This window comes from Acanthopagrus latus, chromosome 13 (genome assembly GCF_904848185.1).
Source record: "Acanthopagrus latus isolate v.2019 chromosome 13, fAcaLat1.1, whole genome shotgun sequence".
In the NCBI taxonomy this organism is placed as follows: domain Eukaryota; kingdom Metazoa; phylum Chordata; class Actinopteri; order Spariformes; family Sparidae; genus Acanthopagrus; species Acanthopagrus latus.
Window position 1 is genome coordinate 7774406 of NC_051051.1, and position 21705 is coordinate 7796110.

General features: G+C 40.8%; 2 protein-coding genes across 14 annotated transcripts in view; both read left to right on the forward strand.

Moving 5' to 3' along the window:
- Positions 1-3729: 3729 nt before the first annotated feature.
- On the forward strand, positions 3730-12586 carry LOC119031273 (histone acetyltransferase KAT5). 3 transcript variants are annotated; one of them, XM_037119637.1, is made up of 16 exons: positions 3730-3817; positions 3898-3964; positions 4920-4988; positions 5154-5290; positions 6147-6215; positions 6306-6476; positions 7216-7386; positions 7472-7546; positions 8652-8714; positions 8954-9202; positions 9302-9391; positions 9514-9654; positions 9752-9845; positions 9956-10115; positions 10231-10312; positions 10922-12586. In XM_037119637.1, the coding sequence occupies exons 1-16, from the start codon at positions 3797-3799 to the stop codon at positions 11054-11056; spliced, it is 1794 nt and encodes a 597-aa protein (XP_036975532.1). In that variant the 5' UTR covers positions 3730-3796; the 3' UTR covers positions 11057-12586. The 3 variants fall into 3 exon arrangements, with proteins under 3 accessions (XP_036975532.1, XP_036975533.1, XP_036975534.1); XM_037119638.1 differs by lacking the exon at positions 6306-6476; XM_037119639.1 differs by lacking the exons at positions 6147-6215; positions 6306-6476 and having other exon boundaries at positions 8927-9202.
- Positions 12587-13632: 1046 nt separating this feature from the next.
- Positions 13633-21705, forward strand: part of zmp:0000001168 (signal-induced proliferation-associated protein 1) — a 40960-nt gene continuing 32887 nt past the window's right edge. For 8 of the 11 annotated variants that reach the window (XM_037119489.1, XM_037119500.1, XM_037119501.1 and 5 more), the window contains exons 1-3: positions 13633-13909; positions 14020-14342; positions 16426-16672. The gene's annotated coding sequence lies outside the window, so the exon portion shown is untranslated. Of the gene's footprint in view, positions 13910-14019; positions 14343-16425; positions 16673-17279; positions 17604-21705 lie in introns of those variants that run through there. The other 3 variants (XM_037119491.1, XM_037119490.1, XM_037119492.1) reach the window with 3 other exon arrangements.

Genomic DNA, 21705 nt, shown 5'->3' on the forward strand with positions numbered 1-21705 from the left:
GTCTCTTTAGGGAACAAAGTGGATCGGAGGGCAGATCAATAATCACTGACGGACGTTTGGATTCTGTCATTAATAGCAATAGTCAACATTGTGATGTTTAATTGTTATACCTCCCACTGCTGTGTTATCAGTCAGTTTACATGTTTTATATTGAGATTTTAGTCTTCATGTTTTATTATGTGCAATAACCATACGAAGGTTTTAACAAAGAGAAAATGTGACGCTGCTTTTTTTTTTATATATATATATATATATATATATATACATGTATTTTTTATTGTAGATCTTCTGTTGCTGCTCTGTTCTGTAACACAGGCTACTTTGGTGGACATGTTTATGAAGTGACCCTCTTTAAGATCGAATTAGAGGGACAGAAGCAGAAAACTACCAGTTCAGTGTACTGGTAGATGGGCGCTGGATAAGCTACAGCCACTGGGCAGATGTTGCCATTTTTTAAAGTCAGACCCCGACAAGATAATTGGTCCTCGAGAATGTGTAGCAATGGGGGAAAATATTGCATAAAGTCAGTTTTACAGCCAACACAGCAACCTTCCCTAAATCATATCAAAAGCCATGAGTTGGTAGCAGGCCCACGGGTATAAAACAAGAAAAAAAGAAACCGCAGAAAAAGAAACGGCTCCAACCCTGGAACAAAGCAGGGGTAATTAGCAGCATCAAAGTCATTAGCCAGTCTCGGCCGGGGCTCTTAAAGGCCTGTGGTACCAAAGAAGAAAACAAATCATCCTCCTCTGCATTGAAATGTGAAATATGGTGGGTGCACTTTTTCGCGGGAGATTGTGGTGTCAAATTTCAATAAATCTGACCCCAAGAAAGAGCTCTGAAATAGACATCCACCATGTTTGTGTACATTCCAATCCTGCAGGATAGTCCTGATTATGTATTTTCAATCATGTTCTTTAAGATTAAGTTTCCCGCAGCCCCTTCAAGGTCAACGGATGCGATTTGGGCCCCAGTGGAGACACTAAATAATTGAACCTTAATCAGATCTAATCTTGTGTAATAAGCGATTGTGCAGGATGCAGCTGAATGAAAATGTTTTTTCACCCCTTGACACTTTCATTTATGCGTGCCACTGTTTCACCTGCTTGTAATGAGAAGCCACCTGACTTCAGTGCACCCTGTCATGCATGGTAACAATAGTAATCAGGCTATCCCTACAGAGAGCCACAAATATCTGAAAATCATTCATGGAATTGAAGGCTGTTTAACACGGATTGTTCTTGTTTTTTTCTGTCATTTTGGTCTGATATCATTTGTCCGTCATTTACAGTTTAATTAACGGTTTCTCAACTGAAAAAATGCAAGTTCTGTATACTGAACGCTGCTCCAAGGATTATAATAAAGATTATTTATAACCTTTGCCCTTTTCTCAGTGAATGGATGTGCTCAAACTGTTACTGTTGTTGGTTTAAATTATTGACTTAAGAGGCTCAATCATGTAGCGATAGTCAGCCGATTCTTATTCCACCCCTTCAGTAAATTTAATTCTTCTTTTTTTTCTTTTAAGTTTAACATTAGTTGGCATGGACGTCATGAGATAACCATGCCCACTTAATTTGCATTAAACGCGTCAAAATAAAAGTCCCTTGAGATGAAAAAGCTACCTATTAATATATTTATTTATGTATTGAACTTTATTGACCCAACCAGGTGATTATTTTTTTTACTTATATTTATATTTGCATGTATTTTAATATGTATTTCCCCATTTGTTTATTTGGGTGTTTACTTGATAAGAATATGCATTTATTTCATATGCATATTTATTTATGTATCTATTTTATATTGACTAAAATGTCATTTCTTGAAAGCATTTTGCCACTAATTTTGAACAGCTTTTTACAATGTAAGCTGTATGACTGTATGTATTACATAGACAATAGCTGTATTATGAGCAGATTGTATATTAAGAGATAAGATTCTTTTCAAAAACAGAAATTTGTTTCAAGAACCAGAAAAGTCAGCACGACTACACTTTCCTACACATTTTACAGCTCATGGCGCCGCTGCTCTGATGATTGTGTGAGCAGCCACTGCAGGCAAACACAATGCAGTATTATGAGAGTGATTTAAGTACTGCAATATATGAACATAATGGGTTTATTCAGGCTAATCATAAGTTACATTCATCAAGACATGAGACATCTCAACAAAAGCTGAGAGCGAGTGACAAAAGAAAAGGCAATGAGACTTTAACTAGCGCTTGGATTAATTGCTTCAATTACACTGCTGCAGTCTACACCCTACACATTGTGCAACATCTGCAAAGACAGACTGAGCCAGGCTAAGAAACTGAATTTCAGACATGAGCCTCGAGCTACACATCCACGCATATAGAGTATATGAGATCAAAAAGGATACAAGGATGAGTATAAGACTCAGTGGGGAAAGAAGAAGACAGCCAATAAATAAGAAATCATGCATTTACTGAGCCTAGTAACATCTAAATCTCCATTTAGCTGTGTGTTAAGCCCTAATTAATGTTGTCAATGAAAGTTAAGTAGGATCAGACATTCTGCATGCATCATGTCTTTTCTCTTGAGGCTTGATTAGGTTGTAGCCAAGAGGGACCCCTGCTGGAAAAAAAAGGATACCATCGTTCCTCGAAAATATGCTAAACAATCAGCTATCTGTATTTTTTGCATGTCTCTTTACTGCAGAAATGTATCAGCATGAATATGTGAAATGGATTTTAATCTCGGCATAGCCAGACTGCATCCTGGTTTAATTTACACCATCATCTGTTGCATCCAAATATGTTTTCTTTCCTCACACCATACTGTTTCGACCTGAATCCAGCAGTTTAAGGACACACACACACAATACTGAAACCTCACATGACCAAGTGTGTCACATTGCAACAGAATAGTGGTATTCCAGTGTAGGTTTTTGGGTGTGCACTCACTCTCCTGGTTGTTTATGAGTACTGCACAGGAATCGAGTGGGCTTTAATTAGTTAGACCGTACCAAGGCCTCAGACCCCAGTGTAGGTTTTTGGGTGTGCACTCACTCTCCTGGTTGTTTATGAGTACTGCACAGGAATCGAGTGGGCTTTAATTAGTTAGACCGTACCAAGGCCTCAGCGCCCTGAGACACATCAGTGCACTCTGTCCAATCAAGTGATGCATGCCTGCCGCTTGGCTCACATAAAACTCAGCAAATAAAATGAAAACAAGAGAGGCCAGTTAGGCAAGCAGTTAGAAGGTGATGCATACTCATTATGATGGAGTTACTTCAGGTAACCACTATTTTGCAAGTGCTCTGCATGCTTCACCGCTTGTCAGAAAAAACAAACAAACAAAAAACAACAACAACAGACCAACAGAGTCATGCTAGAACATTTAAAATTGGCAATTACAAGGACAATTTGTAATGTATAGCCTGGGTTTTAGTTTTAAACTTTATGAACTAACATTATAAACAGAATGTGAATAAACAACAGCAGTGATGTGTTCAAATGGATAAGATCATGATTCCATTAACATGTGAGACTACATTGATGTTTAATAAGTGTTTTGAACAATGCTAACCGAGGTTACCCACAGTGTGAACCTGTTAGAACATGGATTAATTAAGAAAGAAAAGAAAAAAAAAGAAGCACAGAGAAGTTCAGGTGGATTACTCACCTCTTGAAAGGGACCACTACTTCTGCCTTCCTGGTTTGTTTTCCGACTTCCGGTCCACATATTCGAGTTCATCTTGCTGTTTATTTCATCTTTGCTGTAGACCGGCATTTTCCCACAACACCCTGCTCCTGCTCTCACAGATTTCGAAAATGGCGGACAACTCATCTTCGGTAGGTTTTCGGACGATATAATATTATTTTAGAGACATTTAACAGATTCAGGGTGCAAATTAACGCATTATTTTCTACAGGTCGAGATTGTCGAGGGCTGTCGCCTTCCCGTTCTTCGTAAAAACCAAGAACACGAGGACGAATGGCGTAAGTATTGTCCGGTTGTTTTTCCTGTGCTAAGCTAGCTAATGCTAACTAGCGAACCTCAGCTGTTGTTAGCAGACGCCACGGCCTCTAGTTAAAGCACTGTAAACACCACACTGACAAGGGGCACATGCAGTTGTACAGTGTTCACAGTTTTATTTGAGTGCCTACTCAATCAACAGTTACATCCCTCATGAAACTATTTAGCCAGCTGTAAGGTACATATAAATAAAAATATATTTTATTGGGAAAGACGAGGCGAAATACATCTGACATCAGGCTAACGGTAGTGTTTACAAATCTGAAACGGCTCAGTATGTCAGCGTTATTTTCTGATATCTCTCCATAAATGTATATATATTATAACAATTTGTAACCTTTCAACCAAGAGGGAGTTGTGCAGTTGTTGTCAAGGTTTTGGAATAATTTTGACCCCATATCAAAAGTTTAGCGTTCTTCACAGCTTGTCACAGCTTTTTGTTATGAGTATTGAGTATTGATCTTTCTTAATAAATCTTTATTCTTTACTTTAAATCTACGTTGGGGACCTGCAGATGTAACAGTCCACTCTTCGGACAAGAAATGTGTATATTTTCCCGAGTACTTTAATATCTCATGACAGCTCACTCATGTTTAAGTTGGTTTTAATTGTTTATGAATAGCCAGCAGCATTTCTTGGAGCTCAGTGAAGAACTTCAGTGATTAATATTGATAATATTTCTAGCAGTACATAGTTTAAACAACAAATACTTGGTATTTTTGTGATCTTGTGTTTATTAACAAATCGAGCACTGAAAGGTACTTAGACATCTTTAAGAAGCTTCACCAGCTTTCAACTGTTTGTTGACAGTTGTTCAGCAAATCTATAATGTTGTTTCAGGATGTCCATCACAATCACCTTTTAATGTGAACACAGCTCAGTTCAAGTGTTGATTTGACTTCTCTTGCTTTCTTGCAGCCTTGGCTGAAATTCTAAGTGTGAAGGAAGTTTCTTTGAGAAAGCTTTACTATGTTCACTACATTGACTGTGAGTACAGTTTTTTTTATATGATTTTTATTGATATGTAACCTGTTATTTTAAATGTGTAAACTGATATTTTAAATGTATAAAGTCGCTTCTAAACAGAATTATATACACAGAATCATCAGAACAAATGTATTCTTGTTTGTGTGAAATTGCCTGTGTTTAAAGTCAACAAGCGCCTGGATGAGTGGGTCACAGGAGACAGGCTGGACATGAAGAAGCTTCAGTTCCCTAAGAAAGAAGCTAAAACACCAACGAAGAATGGTCTTCCAGGCTCCCGTCCCAGTTCTCCAGAAAGAGAAGTGGTAAGTGTGCTGCGCATTGTTCATTTCAGCCCCCCCAAAACATGGTTTAGACAATAGTTTATTCAATATGAACTAGGGCTGAACAGTTATCATAGTATTATCAAAATTTCAGTTTGGCCAAGTACAATATCCAAACTCTCAAAGATGCAGTATTTTTTTTCTGAGTAAATGAAAAGCATAAATTGTTATTTCTGTGGAAATGATTTCAATACAAATTATTTTGCATATTGTTCAGTCTTAGTTAGAATCTACATCTCACTAATTGTAATATGGCTCCAATGAAGTCCCGTGAATTCCTCTTAGATAATGGAGATTTCTATCAGCTTTTTATACTGCTTCAAGATCCTCACATTTATAAATTATAAGTTAATGTCAGTGTCAGTTCATGAATATTACTACCTGGATATGATAACATGTGTAGTGTAGATTTTAAACAAGTGAAATGATAATTTGTAGTCAGTGGTCAATGATAAATCAGCACCATTTGTGTTGATCAGTTTCATTGGTGATTATTAGCGACTGTTTACTGATGGCCTCCAGTATATTGAGTGCTGCTTTAAAAAATATGTCAAAGGCTACTAGCTGAATGTATGATGTGTTTGCTGTGTGTATTGGCACAAAATTATGCATACAACCCAGCCTCAACCTGTAAGGAAATGTTGAAATCATGACTTTCAATCTGGACTTTTGGAATTCATACTTTTTTGATTTGAATTCCAATTGACCACCACAGTTATTAGTGATTTTAAATGCTGTGTCAGTTTTTCAAGACACAGTGAATATTTGAGTATTAATATGAGGGTTAATATGAATGTCTATTAACCCCATCACTTCTCTTCCTTTCTATTCAATTCAGAGGAAGAGTCTAGATCTCAACGTACAACCTGCCACAGCTCCTTCCAGAGGCAAAACCCTCCCCACACCGGTACAAGTTGAATTTACCCATTCTAAAAAAAATGACAAAAAAATCCTTGTTTAAACCTGGTGTTAACATGCATCTTGTGTGATCATACAGCTGTCGGGTCATGGAAATCAAGAAATAAACAACCATGACACAAAAAAAGAAGATGATGATCAAGTTGTGCAGATCACATCTGGAAGTGGTGTAACACACAATGTATCCAAACATTTGTCAAGTGTATGCACTGGAAACGTCAAGCCACGTTTCAGCTTCAAATCTGTCAAGGTTAGCTGGTATTCTCTGTTTATGTTCAAATCTCTTGTGTAGTGCTGAAGATTGATTATTCTGTGAGTTGAATGATTTTTGTTTTTTCACATGTACTGAAGCTAGCTAAAAGAATGCTGTTGTTGATGTTAAGGATGTTACTGACGCCTAATTTCCCTGACATTAAAACTTTGACCAGTCAACTAGTCTAAAAGGAAGAAATCACAATAATCTATTACGTTAAATATTCTCCAAAACATTGTTTATATTAGATCTTAGACACAGTAGTTAATTGGCATTATTAAAGTTAGTAATTGATACTAATACTTAATTTACCCGAATAGTCTAGTGCTGACTAGTGATGATATAAACATTTAATTGACTAATCATGCGCTTTTCTGGTTCAGGCAGGACCAATTGGCATTTCAGAGGAGTCCAAAGAAAAATCCTGAAGACACATTTCAGCTGAACCTATTGCAGTTGCAGCTGATCTGTGTCTGTTGCATGTTAATGCCAGGCTTAAATACGGTGTGATTTACATTGGACTATTTTCATTTAGAGGCGAGCAGAATTTGTTAAAACTTAAATTGTCGTGTGACCATTAAAAAAGTTTTAGCTCATAACAGTCCCCAGCTTTTAATCATTACATTGGTGTGGCAGGAATCCCAAAATCTTGATTGGAAAGAAAAATTCTGATTCAGTTTAGTGTAAATCTGAACTAATTTTAAGCCACGTGTCTAATAACATTTGTTTGCTGCAGAAGAGGAAAGTAGAGGCCGTCCCCTTGGCGACTCAGGTATCCCCGGCCACCCCTGTGCCCTCCCTGCCAAGTTCAGCTGAAGCCACTCAGGCATCTGTTTTTCCCGCTGTGAGGGAAACCAACACCTTCAAATCACGCGAAGATCATGAACAGCTCGCCTCGCTCACAACGGTACAGAACATCACCTGGGGTTCTTCATTTTTTTACGTTGAAGTCTTTTCTCATAGGCTAATGCGTAATTCCTTTGTAACAATAGAACGGCACTGCCCGGCGACTCGTCCCCTCACAGCCCGGGAGGAAGAGGAAAGCTAATTGTGGAGGCCCTGACGAGGTTTGTAACTTCAGTATATTCATGTTTACACTTCAAATGTATCCCCTATGACTGCATGATTTTATCCTCTTATTTCAAGCACTGCAAACTAATGCACATATCCAGAATATGTTAATGTACATCTGGGAATAATCTCCAATTTCCGTGCAAGAAAATCAGTTACATTTGTGCACAGGAGCTGCATTTATGTTACCTCTTTTATTTATCTTTATAATCTGTTCCAGTATTAAAGCCAGGGTTAAGAAAATGCTTCAATATTGAAACATAAATTTCAGACTAACATAAATAAACATACTGACATAACATACCAGCACATATTGTGGACCAAATCTAGTACTTCCATGATTTTTTTTTTCTCACATTCTAATATCCTTTCTTTAAATTGTTATTTTCTACAAGATTCCCAGTCTTATGTGATTTATTCTCACACTAAGGAGCATTTATTTACATTTTGACATTTACAGGTGTATGATACTAAAGACAACCTAAATCTTCTATGAATAGCCTAGATATGTAACTATGTATCTCTAAATAATTGTGATCTTTGACAAAATATTCTCAACTTTATGTTCTTTGTCTTCTTGGCTTTACCCAGCCGAAGAGCAGAGGCAGTTATACACACTAAAAAAAGATGGATTGTAACTAAATGAGGCAGAATAATCCCTAAAGCTGTCGGGTCAGACCTCTGCCGGATTACTGTTTACCTCCATCAAGCTTCTTGAATCGAGCAGCTCAGCTGTAGTATTAAGTTTAGATTGTTGCTGCCGCTGACATCTCGAGTTCTTGTTCTCACATCGTCTTTGATGACAGTGGCCGATGGGTTTGTCTCATAAGTTAACAAGATGATTACGTTTAACATTTTGTTTGATCTTTTCCTCACTCTTTATCTGTCCCTTAACATCTATATCACTACCTCTGAGTGTGAGCGCTGCCATCTGGCTCCTGATGAACCCACCCTTGAGTGTACTAAAACTACAACTAAGACACTAAAGTTCAATATTGTTTTCAATCTGCCCCTCCATCAAACTGTTCAATATAAATGAGAATCAATTTATTCCCCTCATTAGTTTCCAAAATCCTCTGTTTTTGTGTCTTTTTCTGCTAGATGATAAAGGTTTTGCAGTATAACAACCCTCAAAGTGCCAGTGTCTTTCTACCACCACCAGAGGTCTGTTTTATTTCCTGTTATTTTGCGTTGCTTTCCAAATTCAGATGTGCCTTAGTGGGTCCAATAAAAAGGAGGTGCTGCTTACCTCAGACCCAAGTTTAATGACATGTGCTACAATTTATATCATGCATGTTTTCTCATTCAAAGATATCTGTATCTGTGAAAATCTCAAATTACAATAACTCATTTTGACCAAATGCCTACACCAACAGTCTCATGTGGACATTGTTAACCACCAGGACTCCCAGGACAGTTCAGATGGCATCCCTACTGCGCCCCGCATGACAGGGAGTCTGGTGTCCGACCGCAGCCACGACGACATCGTCACTCGGATGAAAAACATAGAGTGTATAGAGCTGGGACGTCACAGACTGAAGCCCTGGTACTTCTCACCGTACCCACAGGAACTCACCACATTGCCCATCCTCTACCTCTGTGAATTCTGTCTCAAGTACCTCAAAAGCCTGAAGTGTCTCCAGAGGCATTTGGTAAGAATCAGCGTGTCACCAGTTTAAGCCCTTAATCTCCTGCTGTTTAGATCGCCCAAATTTTGTTCTCATCCTCATTGTGTCCATCATCTTTGACAGACAAAATGTAATCTAAGACATCCGCCAGGCAACGAGATCTACCGCAAAGGCACCATCTCATTCTTTGAGATTGACGGCAGGAAAAACAAAGTAAGTGATGGGCTATATTTATATCTCCTCTAAACATTTTTTTCTTTACAACATTTTATTTATTTATTTATTTATTTTGTTTTTTTAATTTTGATTAATATATGTCTCTTATATTTTTACAGACTTATTCCCAAAACCTGTGTTTACTCGCTAAATGTTTCCTGGACCACAAAACCTTGTATTACGACACAGACCCTTTCCTGTTCTATGTTATGACTGAGTATGACTCCAAAGGCTTCCACATAGTGGGATACTTCTCTAAGGTACACAAATGATGCAATGTTGATCAATCAAGGAAATGTACCCTATCAAAGCAGGGGGTCCTCAAAGCAAAACTTAACTTTTGTTTTATGTGTGCAGGAAAAAGAGTCGACTGAAGATTATAACGTTGCCTGCATCCTGACGTTGCCTCCCTACCAGCGGAGAGGTTATGGAAAACTGCTCATTGAGTTCAGTAAGTAATTATTAAAAATAGCAGCATAAAACTCAAGAGATACTTTTGGGGAACATTCTGTGTCCACCTCACCTGTGCTAATTGTTTTTTCATATATTTTTTTTCTTCAGGTTACGAGCTTTCAAAGGTAGAAGGGAAGACCGGAACTCCTGAGAAGCCACTTTCTGACCTCGGCCTCTTGTCCTATCGCTCCTACTGGTCCCAGACCATCCTCGAAATTCTCATGGACCTCAAGCCTGACAATGGAGAAAGGCCACAGATCACCATCAAGTATGTGACAGTTGGCTTTGTCTCTCAGCCTTTTAATTGTCTTGCAAGAATCAGTTTCAGAACTTATTCGGTCCCTTTTCATGTATCTCCTTTTTTTTTTTTTTTTAATGTCCAGTGAGATCAGCGAGATCACAAGTGTAAAGAAAGAAGATGTAATTTCAACACTTCAGTACCTCAACCTCATCAACTACTACAAGGTGAGAGACCATCCTCAATGCTGCCCTCCTAACACAGAGAGTTATCTCTGTAGTTGGCATGGCAGGCTGTCTGAACCGTCTTCTAAATAACTACATTTTAGATTGATATACAACAGAAGTTGGCAACTTGATGTCCTCCGCTGTGAAACACAGGCCCTCTGCACTTATTATCATTAGTCTTCACACATTGTCCTATTCAGCTTTTGGAAGAGAATGCCAAAATGTTTGAGAACATAGAACATCAATCAGATCAATGTGTATCTATGTTCCTGCAGTTAAAACAATCTAGGTAATCAATTTAGTGGCAGTTGATAAAGCCTGTGCTTTCAAAATCTGCATAACTAACTGACACTATCTCCTTCAGAGCCCAAGCCTCTGTTCTCAGCAGACACATTATTAATATACTTTACAGTTGATTTGTCCCCTTTTGCATGTGTTATAGGAATAAATACACCATTCAAAATGCTTTTGTGGCTGTACTTGAATATGACAACCGTTTGCTGCTCCTAACTTTCTCTTTCAAACCTCAGTTGTCGATAGCCGATCACGCAGCACAGGAAAAAAAAATAATTTTAGTGACGATGGCTTTGTCTTGTCTGTTCCATGCAGGGTCAGTACATCCTGACACTTTCAGAGGACATTGTGGATGGACACGAAAGAGCGATGCAGAAGAGACACTTGCGCATAGATCCAAAATGCCTTCACTTCACACCTAAGGACTGGAGCAAGAGGGGCAAGTGGTAGATACCCTGCCTGGTTCACTGCACACCCTCCCCACATGGCAACTCCAACCCACCGGTGGATCAGATAAAGGTTTTTGTTAAGCTGTTGGAACCCAGGACTTCTCTTCAGATAACAAACACAATCTTTTTCTTTAGATGCGCACACTTTTATTGTGAATATTCCTTATCTATATTGTGAATTCAAACTTGGGGACAAAACCGAGACTGGTTGATGGTGACATCACCAAATAATACACCTTCTACTGTGTGAAAGACCCTGTTTATGACCAACAGTGCGTTAAAAGTGACATCTGGTGTCTGTTAGTGTAAATTCAAGCCTAAAGTGGCAAAACCTAACGAAAACATGATGGTGGTTTCATAGATAAAAAATTTGAGCTCAGTTGTGAATTGTCTCATCACATTATTGTAAAAACCACAAAGGGGGTTTCTTAGCGTTTTTTCGTCTACATCCGTTCTTTCTGCGTCAAAGTCATTAAAAGTATTTATGTGTCCCAGAAAGGTTTGTTTGTAAAGACCAGTCAACAGAATTCTTCAACTCTTTCCAGTACGATAATGTTTTTGTTTTTACTCATAACTGAGAAACAGTAGGTGATGGGGAAAAAAAAAATATTGGTTGAGCTCATGTCCAAACAGCACTCCAGAACTTAGTCACCACTTTTCTACTTTTGAATAGTGATTTTTATATGAAGTGTGCAGGCTTCAAAAACACCTCTCTTCCCCTTTTACACTCATGTATTAACAGTGACTCAGTGAGATATATATTTGTGAGTATGTAAACGAAGAGAAGGTACAAGAAATCCAGTTTTCAGATCTGTTTTGTCAGCAAAGTGTCCGCCCCGTTAGATACGTCACCTCAACACACAGATGATATTTCTTTGGTTTATTTGGATTCTGTTGGATTGCCTGAACGCTACAAATTCCAATAAATATAAATACATTTTTTAAAAAAGACATCAGTACAGTTATAATGTTGCTTAACGAACAACATGGTCAGTTCAGGATTGTTATCTTTCACAGTGTTACCTCTGCTTTTCATTTCCCTGTGTTTTTTAAATAGTATTTATGCTCTGTGATCATTCAGGTGGATATTTCTTCTTTTTCACACAACCTGTCACCGTCATCTGTGCAGTGCACAAAGAGACAAATCATTTCCCCAAGTTAAACTTATGTTCCCCCCCAACTGTACATACTGAACCTGATTGTAAAAAGGAAAAAAAAGCTTAGAAGACAGAAGCCATGTTGAACTGTTAGAGGAATGTAAATTTTGTGTACAGTTGTCTTTTTCTTTTCTTTTTTTTTACTTAATGTAAACTAACTGGCTGCACAATATCAACAGGAAAAGACGTTAAGTGATATCTTATGTTCAATTTGTGTTTTTATGTTTACATGTCACAAAGGATGTTGGATTTTACCCTGTTGAAATGATTTAGCATATCTTTAAGTGAAACACAGTCAAGAGTATGATTTGAACATTTGATATAAAAAAAAAAAGCTTGTCGAATTGATAAAAAACATGTTTAAAAACCCACAACGTGTTTCTTTTTTTTTTTTTATATGTCTTTAAATGTGTGTCCTCCTGTAGTAGAGCTGAAACAATTCAGTCAATCAACTGAGAGGAAATTAAAGCTGCTGTAAACCTCCTCTCTACGTCAACATACTGCCGTGACCTTTATTTTCAGGCCAGCTCTCTTTGCCTCTATTTCATCCAGCATTTGTCTTCGCTTGGCTGGAGCGCTGGAATTGGAAGCTTATTCCGTTCCACCGCTGTAGGTACCAGATCCTTCCCGGGAGTTGTCGGCCCTGATTGGATAAAAGTTGGAGGGGATACAGGAAGATTTCTTTTCTCTTATATTGCAGGAAGAGGAGAGACGTGTGTCACTGACCAAATACTATAGCAGTGATCATGGTTGGAAAATAGAACTATTTAATACTTGTTTTAAAAAGAAAACAACACTTACAGCAGCTTTAATCACCAGCTGTTTCCAAATAAGTAACTTTCAAGCAAACAAACAAAACATGTAATGGTATCTGCTTGTTAATAGTTAGCTTTCTTTGGGTTTTGGACATCTTTAAACAGGTAGGTAGGTAGGTAGGTAGGTAGGTAGATAGAAACAAAGTGCTATATACAATAAAATGCTTAAGTTGTTATTAAATAAAATACTGAGGTAAGTCAAATATAAATGCTCAGGTATCCTGCATGTTGAATTGACTTTAATGTTAATTTATAAGCTAAACCATTTATCATTAAATCCTGAGATAACGACCAATTAATTGACAGTGAAAATAATCTGAGGCTGCAGTTTTATTCAATATACAGTTTTTTTAATAGAACAGGTAAGACAACCACTGGTAATATAGAGGTCCCTGAAGTGAATGTATCAATATTGAAAAACTCCTGCAGACTGCTAAAAGAATATAAAAAATTAAAGGCAGACTGAGGTGAATGCAAAATAATCTACAACATGTTTACTGTATCTTCACATGCTGTTTCGTGTCGTGGCCACCAGGGGGCAGCAGCATCAAGTCCCCCTCTTGCCTGTGTGTGTCCAAAATCTCATTACAAAGTTGAATCACAGGCTGAAATAAGGCGGGAGGGATGCTAGTCCACCAAGGAAATTCAATCCAACCCGCAACCTCACCACTGTAATTGTGTTAGAGGGACCTGATAAACCTGGTTGTCCACGCTCACAGGTAGATGAGTGATAACTGTTTAAACATGCTCCCTAAACCGAGTAAAGAGTCTGAAGTCACTGCAGCTGCAGGTCTGGAGGGAGCTAACTGAGTTAGCATTAGCTAATGGTGGCTGCAGCTGAGCCACACCTTCACACGTGGACAGGACAAGGCAGGCAAACAGGTGACAGTCTGTCTCTTAAATAATTTACATGCCCTAAACAACCTTTAGATACAGGCTGCTTTAACCTGCAGGGGCTGAACACATCTGTTGTTTTCATGTCATCATTGCAGTGTAATTTACACCAGGCCTGAAGCTGCTGCATGATCAGCCTGTGAGTACTGTACAGTGCTGTAAGCGGAGGAAGATGATGGTCTCATGATGGTGACGGTGGTCGGCTCTGGTGAATCCACTCCCAGCTGTCACATCACACCTGGTTGGAGCCACAGCAGCCTCTCCCACCAGGACTGAGAGGGATTTCACACTAATCTAATATCCTCCACACATCACTCATCTGGGAAAATCTTCCTGACGCTGGGCACGTTTCTTCATCCTGATTCCTGAAGGGTGGCAGACTCATCTGGACCTCAGAGATACACGTACATTTGTGCTACAGGTGTTGTTAGAGTCAGTTAACTGATTGTTGTTAATGTTTGGGTTACTTTTCAAACGTCAAAGATTCTCTGTCAGCTTCTTAAAGGGTAACTCCACCAATTATACATATTAAAGGTGCACTATGTAAGAATTGGCCCCCTGTCGATATGATACGCAAGACAAACTGTGGGCAGCATATAACCAGATTAAATGCTAACTGTAGCTGCCGTTAGCCAGTTGAGTCAGCGGGCTATAAGTCTAGTGGTCCAGACTAAACTCCAGGAAGAGCGTCAGGTTTTGAGTCAAACTTTCATGGTGGCCAAACCCTGTAAATACAATGCCACGTGATGCACCGTGGCCCTAAAATACTTAAATACTTTATTTTCCCGTAGCAAAAATCGTTAAAGAAGCATCTGTAAAATGAGTGTCACAACTCCCATGAAATGACTCGTTTGTACTGCATCATTTTAGCTATTTGGTCAAAAAAATCTGGAAAAGTCTAGAAAAGCTGCATGATTAAATTGTGTTATCCCCTTTCTAGTTAGCCAGGTGCTGAACTGGAAGTTAGCTGGCTTGGTTTGCGGAAGTCTGGCCGCACAAAGCGGAGGATTCGGTTAGTTTTATAACCAGGAAGTTGAGCCATTTTGTCTGCTGAACGCCACTGAGCAGCTTTTTTAATAGGAGTGAATGGGGCTTCGCTGTGTCCAGCTTTAATCTAACATCCTCAGTCTAGGAAACTATTACTGCAATATAGCACCAGGACGAGATGAGGCTAGTGTGTTAGCATGCTAGCTTTAGTAGATATCTCTGCAACAAAATAGGCTACAGAGATATTAAAACATTAAAACTGTCATTGCTCAGTATTCTATTGATATTTCTTGCTGATTTTCGAACGTTTAAGGGAAAACTTGTACAAACTGCACCTTTAAGGTGTGTTTACAGATCTCGTAGAGCACTACTGCATTATGTGAGTAAAGAAGTATAAATGTTTTTGTCGGTGCCAGACAAAGCTGTGTAATCTACGCCTACATTACCCACAAAGCAATTTAGCAAATGAGTTACATCACTGGAGGCAATTCATCAGATTACAGGCAGCTTCCTCTGGAGCCACAAAAGGCTTCATACTACTTTTTGTTTGCATATGCTGTAGTAATCCTCATGACCTGTGAACACACTTTATTGTGTAAAATTGGTGGAGGTACCCTTTAATGTGAGGATTTTCTGCTTTCCTTTGTGCAATTTTGAGGTCCTTGTACTTGAGTAGTTTCATTTTGAGCCACTTTATGCTTCCACTACCCAACATTTTGGATACAGCGTTGTACTTTTTATTACACAAAATGCATATGATAACTTTAGTCACTGGATGCTTTGCAGATTATATGTGGCATCAGAGCTAATGTAGCACATTTTAATTGACATATTTTATCAGTAGTCAGACAAACACTGATTCTGATAATTGGAGTATCAGCTCTGATCATCAGTCGACCCATAGTATACAGTTTATACATGCGTGTAAATATATACTTTACTTGTACTTTTGATAAGATACATTTAAGACTTTTATTCGAGTGTAACTTCTCACAACGCTGCATAACGAGGACAAAACTTTAGAAAGACACATTTGTTCATCTGCAGAGCCTCGAGCATGTTGAGGGTCTTCATTTCCACACGGTGTCACTGTCGCACTGATTGTTGTGGCGCTTTTTTAATTTACTTAACAACCTCTGGTGGGACTCACAGTTTTAAAAGCTCACACCATCACAGATCATGCTCCAGCTCTGAACACTGTACAGACTGTTACTGTTAACATCCCAGACAACCAAATGCATGAACGGAATCCGTGTGAGATATAATCTGGGAATTCTTGGATCAGTCTGAACGTTCATATTTGTCTTTTATTGTCACGTAATGCAAGGTGTGAGGTGACATTCCACTTCTATAGAATATATAATGTCTTGTTGTTCAGATTGAAACGAGGAAGTAGCAAACTCCCGGATACACCGCCCACCCCCCTGATAAACACACTCTGAGGTGCGCTTGTTTTTAAGAAAACTGCTAAACTACCTTCAACTGGTGCCTCTGTTTTTATTTGTCTTATCTCCCAGAGACACATGCCACCAACAACGCAGGCTCCTCCCCGGCGCCCCCCTCCCCCCCCACCCCCACCCTCACCCCAGACCGGAGCCATTGACCTGGTAGCCCACAGAGCCATATGGTACGGCCGGGACGACGCTCCATACAGTAATTAGGGGGATGGTGCCGGACACTTGGCTGTGCTGCAGTGTAGGTTAAGCAGCGTGACTGCCTTCCCCTCCCGTCAGCATGATTAAAGCGGTCAGTCTGAACTCACAGGTATGTTTTGTTTTATTTTGAAGGTGGGACGGGGCGAGCTGTGTTGTTACACTGCCGAGCGCTCATTGTTCCAAAGCAGGTTGACTGTTTGTTGTGGTCTCAAACCTCCACTGAGTACGTTTGGGGAGTACACAGAGGTGCCTACGTACAAATAAACACTCCAGCACACACACACACGCTGCCATTTTCACCTTTGCCCTCGAGTCTGCTTGGGAGCGTTTATCTCTCTTGCGCAGAAATGTCGGTTTTGGCACAGAAAGAATGAGCCTCTTTTCATTAATGTATCAGAGAGAAAGAGAGAGATTGAGAGGCTGTAGGAGGTGACTCGCTTGATCTGACATTGCATCAGAGTCTAATCCGCCACATTTCTGCTTGTAACGTCCTTGATTCAGCACATTTTAGATATATAAGACACTGAGCGCTCTGCTTTTGGCCGCTGCTGTCCGTCGCTGCCTCAGCCTCTGACAAGGAGATGGGGGGGTGGGGGGTGAGGAGAGAGAGGCTGGGTAAAGCTGTGTGAGAGAGAGAGAGAGAGAGAGAGAGAGAGAGAGAGAGAGAGGAGGAGAAAGAGGGGGGTTGGCTTTAGTGTGATGTGAATGGAATAGAATCAGCGCGAGAGGGAGAAAGAGAAGAGGGAGGAGGACGGCACAAATCAACCTGCCTCTTGACTTTAACAACAGAATAGAAGGGAGCCGGCAGACACAGAGATCGGGGAAGTGTGCGGTCTGCTGCCTTATTTTTATTTTTGGGTGAGAGGAAGAGCACAGGAGGAACTGAAGGAAGAGGAGGAGGAGGAGGAGGAGGAGGAGAACAGAGCCTCACCGTGGAGATAGATAGCAGAAAAATGCTGTCATGGGGAGAGAAGGGGAGGGAGTCGGCAGAGAGAAACAGGATGAAACAAGGCAGGGTCGAGCGGAGCTGAAATGTGGAGGTAAGCCTTTTTTTTTTTCTTTCGCTTTTTTTCCTTTCTGTGTCGAGATTACGGAGAAATTCACATTCCAGCCTCCCCGTGTGCGTCCTCCTTGTGACGATAATGAATTCAGATGGATGGATCTGCAGACCGTGTTGTGCCACATACCTCTGTACAGGCATGCTGTTCCACTCGCACAATCCGAGCAGAGACAATGTATGAGAGCGGCGGCGGATATGAAATAATGGCTCGGCATTATCGCATCATGATCCAGCTTACCCTCCTTCTGCCTCTCTGCCCATTGTGTTGCTGTCAGCTCTTTAAAAATGCATCTCACCCGGCGAGCCTTCCACGTAGCATTTACACGCGACATTGTGGGTTCGGATCCAGCAACCTTTGTCGCATTTCATCCCCGGCCTCCCCCCCTCCCTTCCCCTCCTCCTCCTCCTCCTCCTCCTCCTCCTCTCCCCGACACTAACCCCCCATCATCATCTTTACTGTCTCTCTCCATTGTGCAAGGGCAGGATCGTCTCAAAAAAAAACAAACAAAAAAAAACAGTGTTATGACATTGTAAAGAAGCCACTGCGAAAACCTTTGCTGTAGAGCTCTTGTGGCTGCAGGACTCAGAGATGAGGGCAAGGTGGAAGGAGGAAGGAGGGGAGGGGAAGGGAAGGGATGGAGGGACACTGAGAGAATGAAAGAGAGAGACACACAGAGGAAGAAGATGCAGGAACAAAAAGAAGGGGAGCAGGTTTTTCTTTCTGGATGCGTCCTTTCAAAAAGGCCAGATGAGTGTGCGGCATGCAGGGGGTGTGTGTGTGTGTGTGTGTGTGTGGACGTTGTAACACCGCTGCATGTGACGTGCACAAACAATGATGGAATGGAGAAGCCACAACCGGAATTGGGGTGTTGTTTTCAAGGTGGCAGAGAAAATGAGGGATGCAGGAGTCAGGCCCCCCCCCCCCTTCTCTTCCTACCTCCCTCCGCGCCCTCCTCCTCCACCAGCCCCCCTGCACTCTCCAATTTAGGATGGGGCTGTGTGTTTACGAGACATCAGGGTTTCAGGGGATGGTTTGAGCTGCTGAAGGGAGAGAAAGGCAGGGATGGAGAGCTGAGGGGGGTGGGGGGGCACAAGCAGCGGCAGCTTACATAAGCCAGTGCACTCAAAGGACGGGCCATTTAATTTACATTGAGCCGCATGGCTCCTCATGCAGTGTGGTGTTCACTGTGGTTCACTGTAGCATTCGAGACAATAAAATGCAGTTGGGGCTGACATGATGGGAGGAAGGATGTGTGATGGCTGGATGGGACTTGGTGGCATTGTGCTTGTGTGTTCCTGGCGAGACTGGCAGGAGGGTGTGTGGTGTTTTTTTCATCAGGGTCAACTTTGAATGCAGGGCTGTTAGGTAGGTGTGTGTCTGTGTGTGTGAGTGTGTGTGTTTGACTACCTACAGTGATTCTCTATGACAAGTGTGTCTGAGGTGCACTGACACAACGGTGCTGACAGTACGCTGCCTGTGCTTCCAGCTCGGCTGCTGCTGCTGCTGCCTTACACAGAGCTGCGGTTACAGTGTACGATAATAGATAGGCAGCTAAAGTCTGTTCGCCCGGCAAAAGATGCAGAAGTATCTGCTGCCGTACCACCAGACTACTGAGCAGCTTCTTTCCTAAAGACTGTGAGGTTCCTGAACTCATCCGCAACACTCTGCCACGAATAGATCAATTTCGTGACTTTATTATTTATTCATTATATTGACAGACACTAAAATCAGAACACCTGAAGCCATTTTGCTCCCCCGTCTCCATAAGACCTGTTTTTTAAGGTCAAACCGGCTGAAATTCACTCCATTGTTTAGGTAGTTTAGCAAGTAGCGCCAGTTGGTTTTCATTATTTCCCGTAATCGAATCACCTCCAACAATTGCAGCACATGTATGACAATTACATGTCTGTCTGTAATTATCATGCATGACCCCTTTGAAGTGGGACTGCGAATAAAAATTTCATATCGGCTAAATTATCGATTCAAGGCTCAATATGTAAGAATTTTATTTTAAAACATTGAAAAAATGTACTGAAATGATCAATCAGAACGTGAAGAAATAAGAGTTTTGACATAATTTCGAAGATGTTGCGTTGCAGAGACAGAGACCTATCTACTGAAGCAGTAGTAGTTGTAGCCCTGAGCCAGTCTGTGGCAAAATCTAAATTAGTCCACTTTGTCTTCATCAGAGCTCTATTATTTAGTTCACTAACATAGAAAGCAAAGGAATAGGAGGAAGTCGTCACATTTAGGAGGGTAGAACCAGAGAAAGAACTCTGTCACTTTTGTTTGATGAATTAAACACCTTGTCAGTGGTCAAAAATGTTGCCTAATCGTCTCAGCTCCAGTTTGATGTGCACCTTTTGGACTCCGAACAAATCCAAAAAAGCCTCCTACGACAGTTTTTTTGTTGTCCAGGCTTCGAGATATAAACTGAAATGTCCATGAGCTAAAATAGCACACATGCACAAGGGTTTCAGGGTTTGTTTGTTTTTTTTAGTGTGATAATTTTAAAACCGAGGGGCGTCTTTTTTGTCCTCTGGGAGGCTTCCTCTGTGCTACTATTCCAGGTTGAGTAGGAGGGGAGCAGAGTCAGAGGAGACTCTAGAATCGATCGCCCTACTTTTATTTCCTGCACCAAAGAAGAGCCAAGAGAGCCTGACTGTATATGTGTATGTGTGTCATGTCGTGGATTCAGATTCAGCGGAGAGTTAATGCCATTAGAATAATCCCTAAATGCTTCGGATTCTGTCTGTGCCCACTGTAACCTTTGACATTAGAGAGCATCATGCCGGCTCTGAAGCCAAACCATGAAAAGACACAAAGGATTGTAGATTAGTGTCGTGTTTGTCTTGCTCGTAAGAATGCGGGTAGAGAAGTGAGTAGCCTTTGTTTGCGTTCCATGGAGTGATGATGATGATGATGATGAGGATGACTGTTAGCAGCATCACACAGTTGTGCAGTAAGATTGAGTCACCGTGAGGGCCGTTCGATCGAGGCCGATGTCTCCTGGTGCTGTTTCTCTGCCAGCATTTTAACTTCAGCTCACGCTGTTCGTCCTGCTTCTGCGCTGAACGACACCGTGGCTCCAAAAAACGACTTCCCTTTCGCAGAGCACCAAGATGACCAACAATCAGCAGTCTTTATTTGATAATGGGAGCAAAATTCAGGCAGCAAAAAAAGTTATTTATAGTTACATAGTTGGCCGAATTCTTGCACAGAAAGAAGAGAATATACTTTGAGGTGTTTTTGCTCACGGTTGCTGAGATAAAGACGAACATGTTGCGAGGTTACCGGGCAGATTATCTTCTGGTCTGAGTCAGCATCATATCTTTCCTCTCATTTGGAGCCATTTTGCATGGCTACACCCCGGCAGGCTCCCTGTGGGGGGGCTCAGCAGGGAAGGCAGTTGGACAGGCGGAGCCTTCTCCTCATCGGATGGCAGGATGCTGGCAGCGTAAGCCACATGGGTGGATCCTCTTAGCTCGTGCTCTTTGGTGTCACCTGTCCCTCCTGTTGGCCGCTGTTCTTAATGGAAGATCAGACCTCTGGGTTAGTCCGAGGCTGTTGTTCCCTTTTTTTTTAGCTGTAACACATTCAAGACAGCACAGTATGACAAATATTTGATAAAATCATTCTTGATATTTGGGGAGTCAAATCTCCCTGACACATTTTTAAAACCACACAAAGGAATAAAACTCTTTAATATCCCTTTCAAATCCGTCGGCTGTGTGAGTGTGAAGTCAAGGATGAACAAAGAGACGGTTGCTTCTACTACAAAGAACATAATCATTATTGATGAATGATGTTTTGGACCTATTTTGATAAATGAAACAGTTTGGGTAATTATTGCACTCTCTACAGAGAGTGAATAACAAATGGAGCTTGGGGTTTCTAACAACAAAACCCTGATGTAATAGTCCCAAAATACGTGAGAGCTGCTGCTTCCACCATGAGACATATTTACGTAAGCATCTGCTGTGAACACTTGTGTTTGTAACACCTAAATTTAGACAGCCCACACGTATGAGTTTCCGCATGTTTGCATGTTGTAAAAACGTTCTTCATTTGGGCTTATTGT

Excerpts from the sequence above, each read along its gene's own strand:
- LOC119031273 (XM_037119637.1), top strand. The coding sequence starts at position 3,797 with ATGGCGGACAACTCATCTTCG. Across the intron at positions 3,818-3,897 it reads TGGCGGACAACTCATCTTCG|GTCGAGATTGTCGAGGGCTG; the intron begins GTAGGTTTTCGG and ends TATTTTCTACAG. Across the intron at positions 6,216-6,305 it reads GCAAAACCCTCCCCACACCG|CTGTCGGGTCATGGAAATCA; the intron begins GTACAAGTTGAA and ends GTGATCATACAG.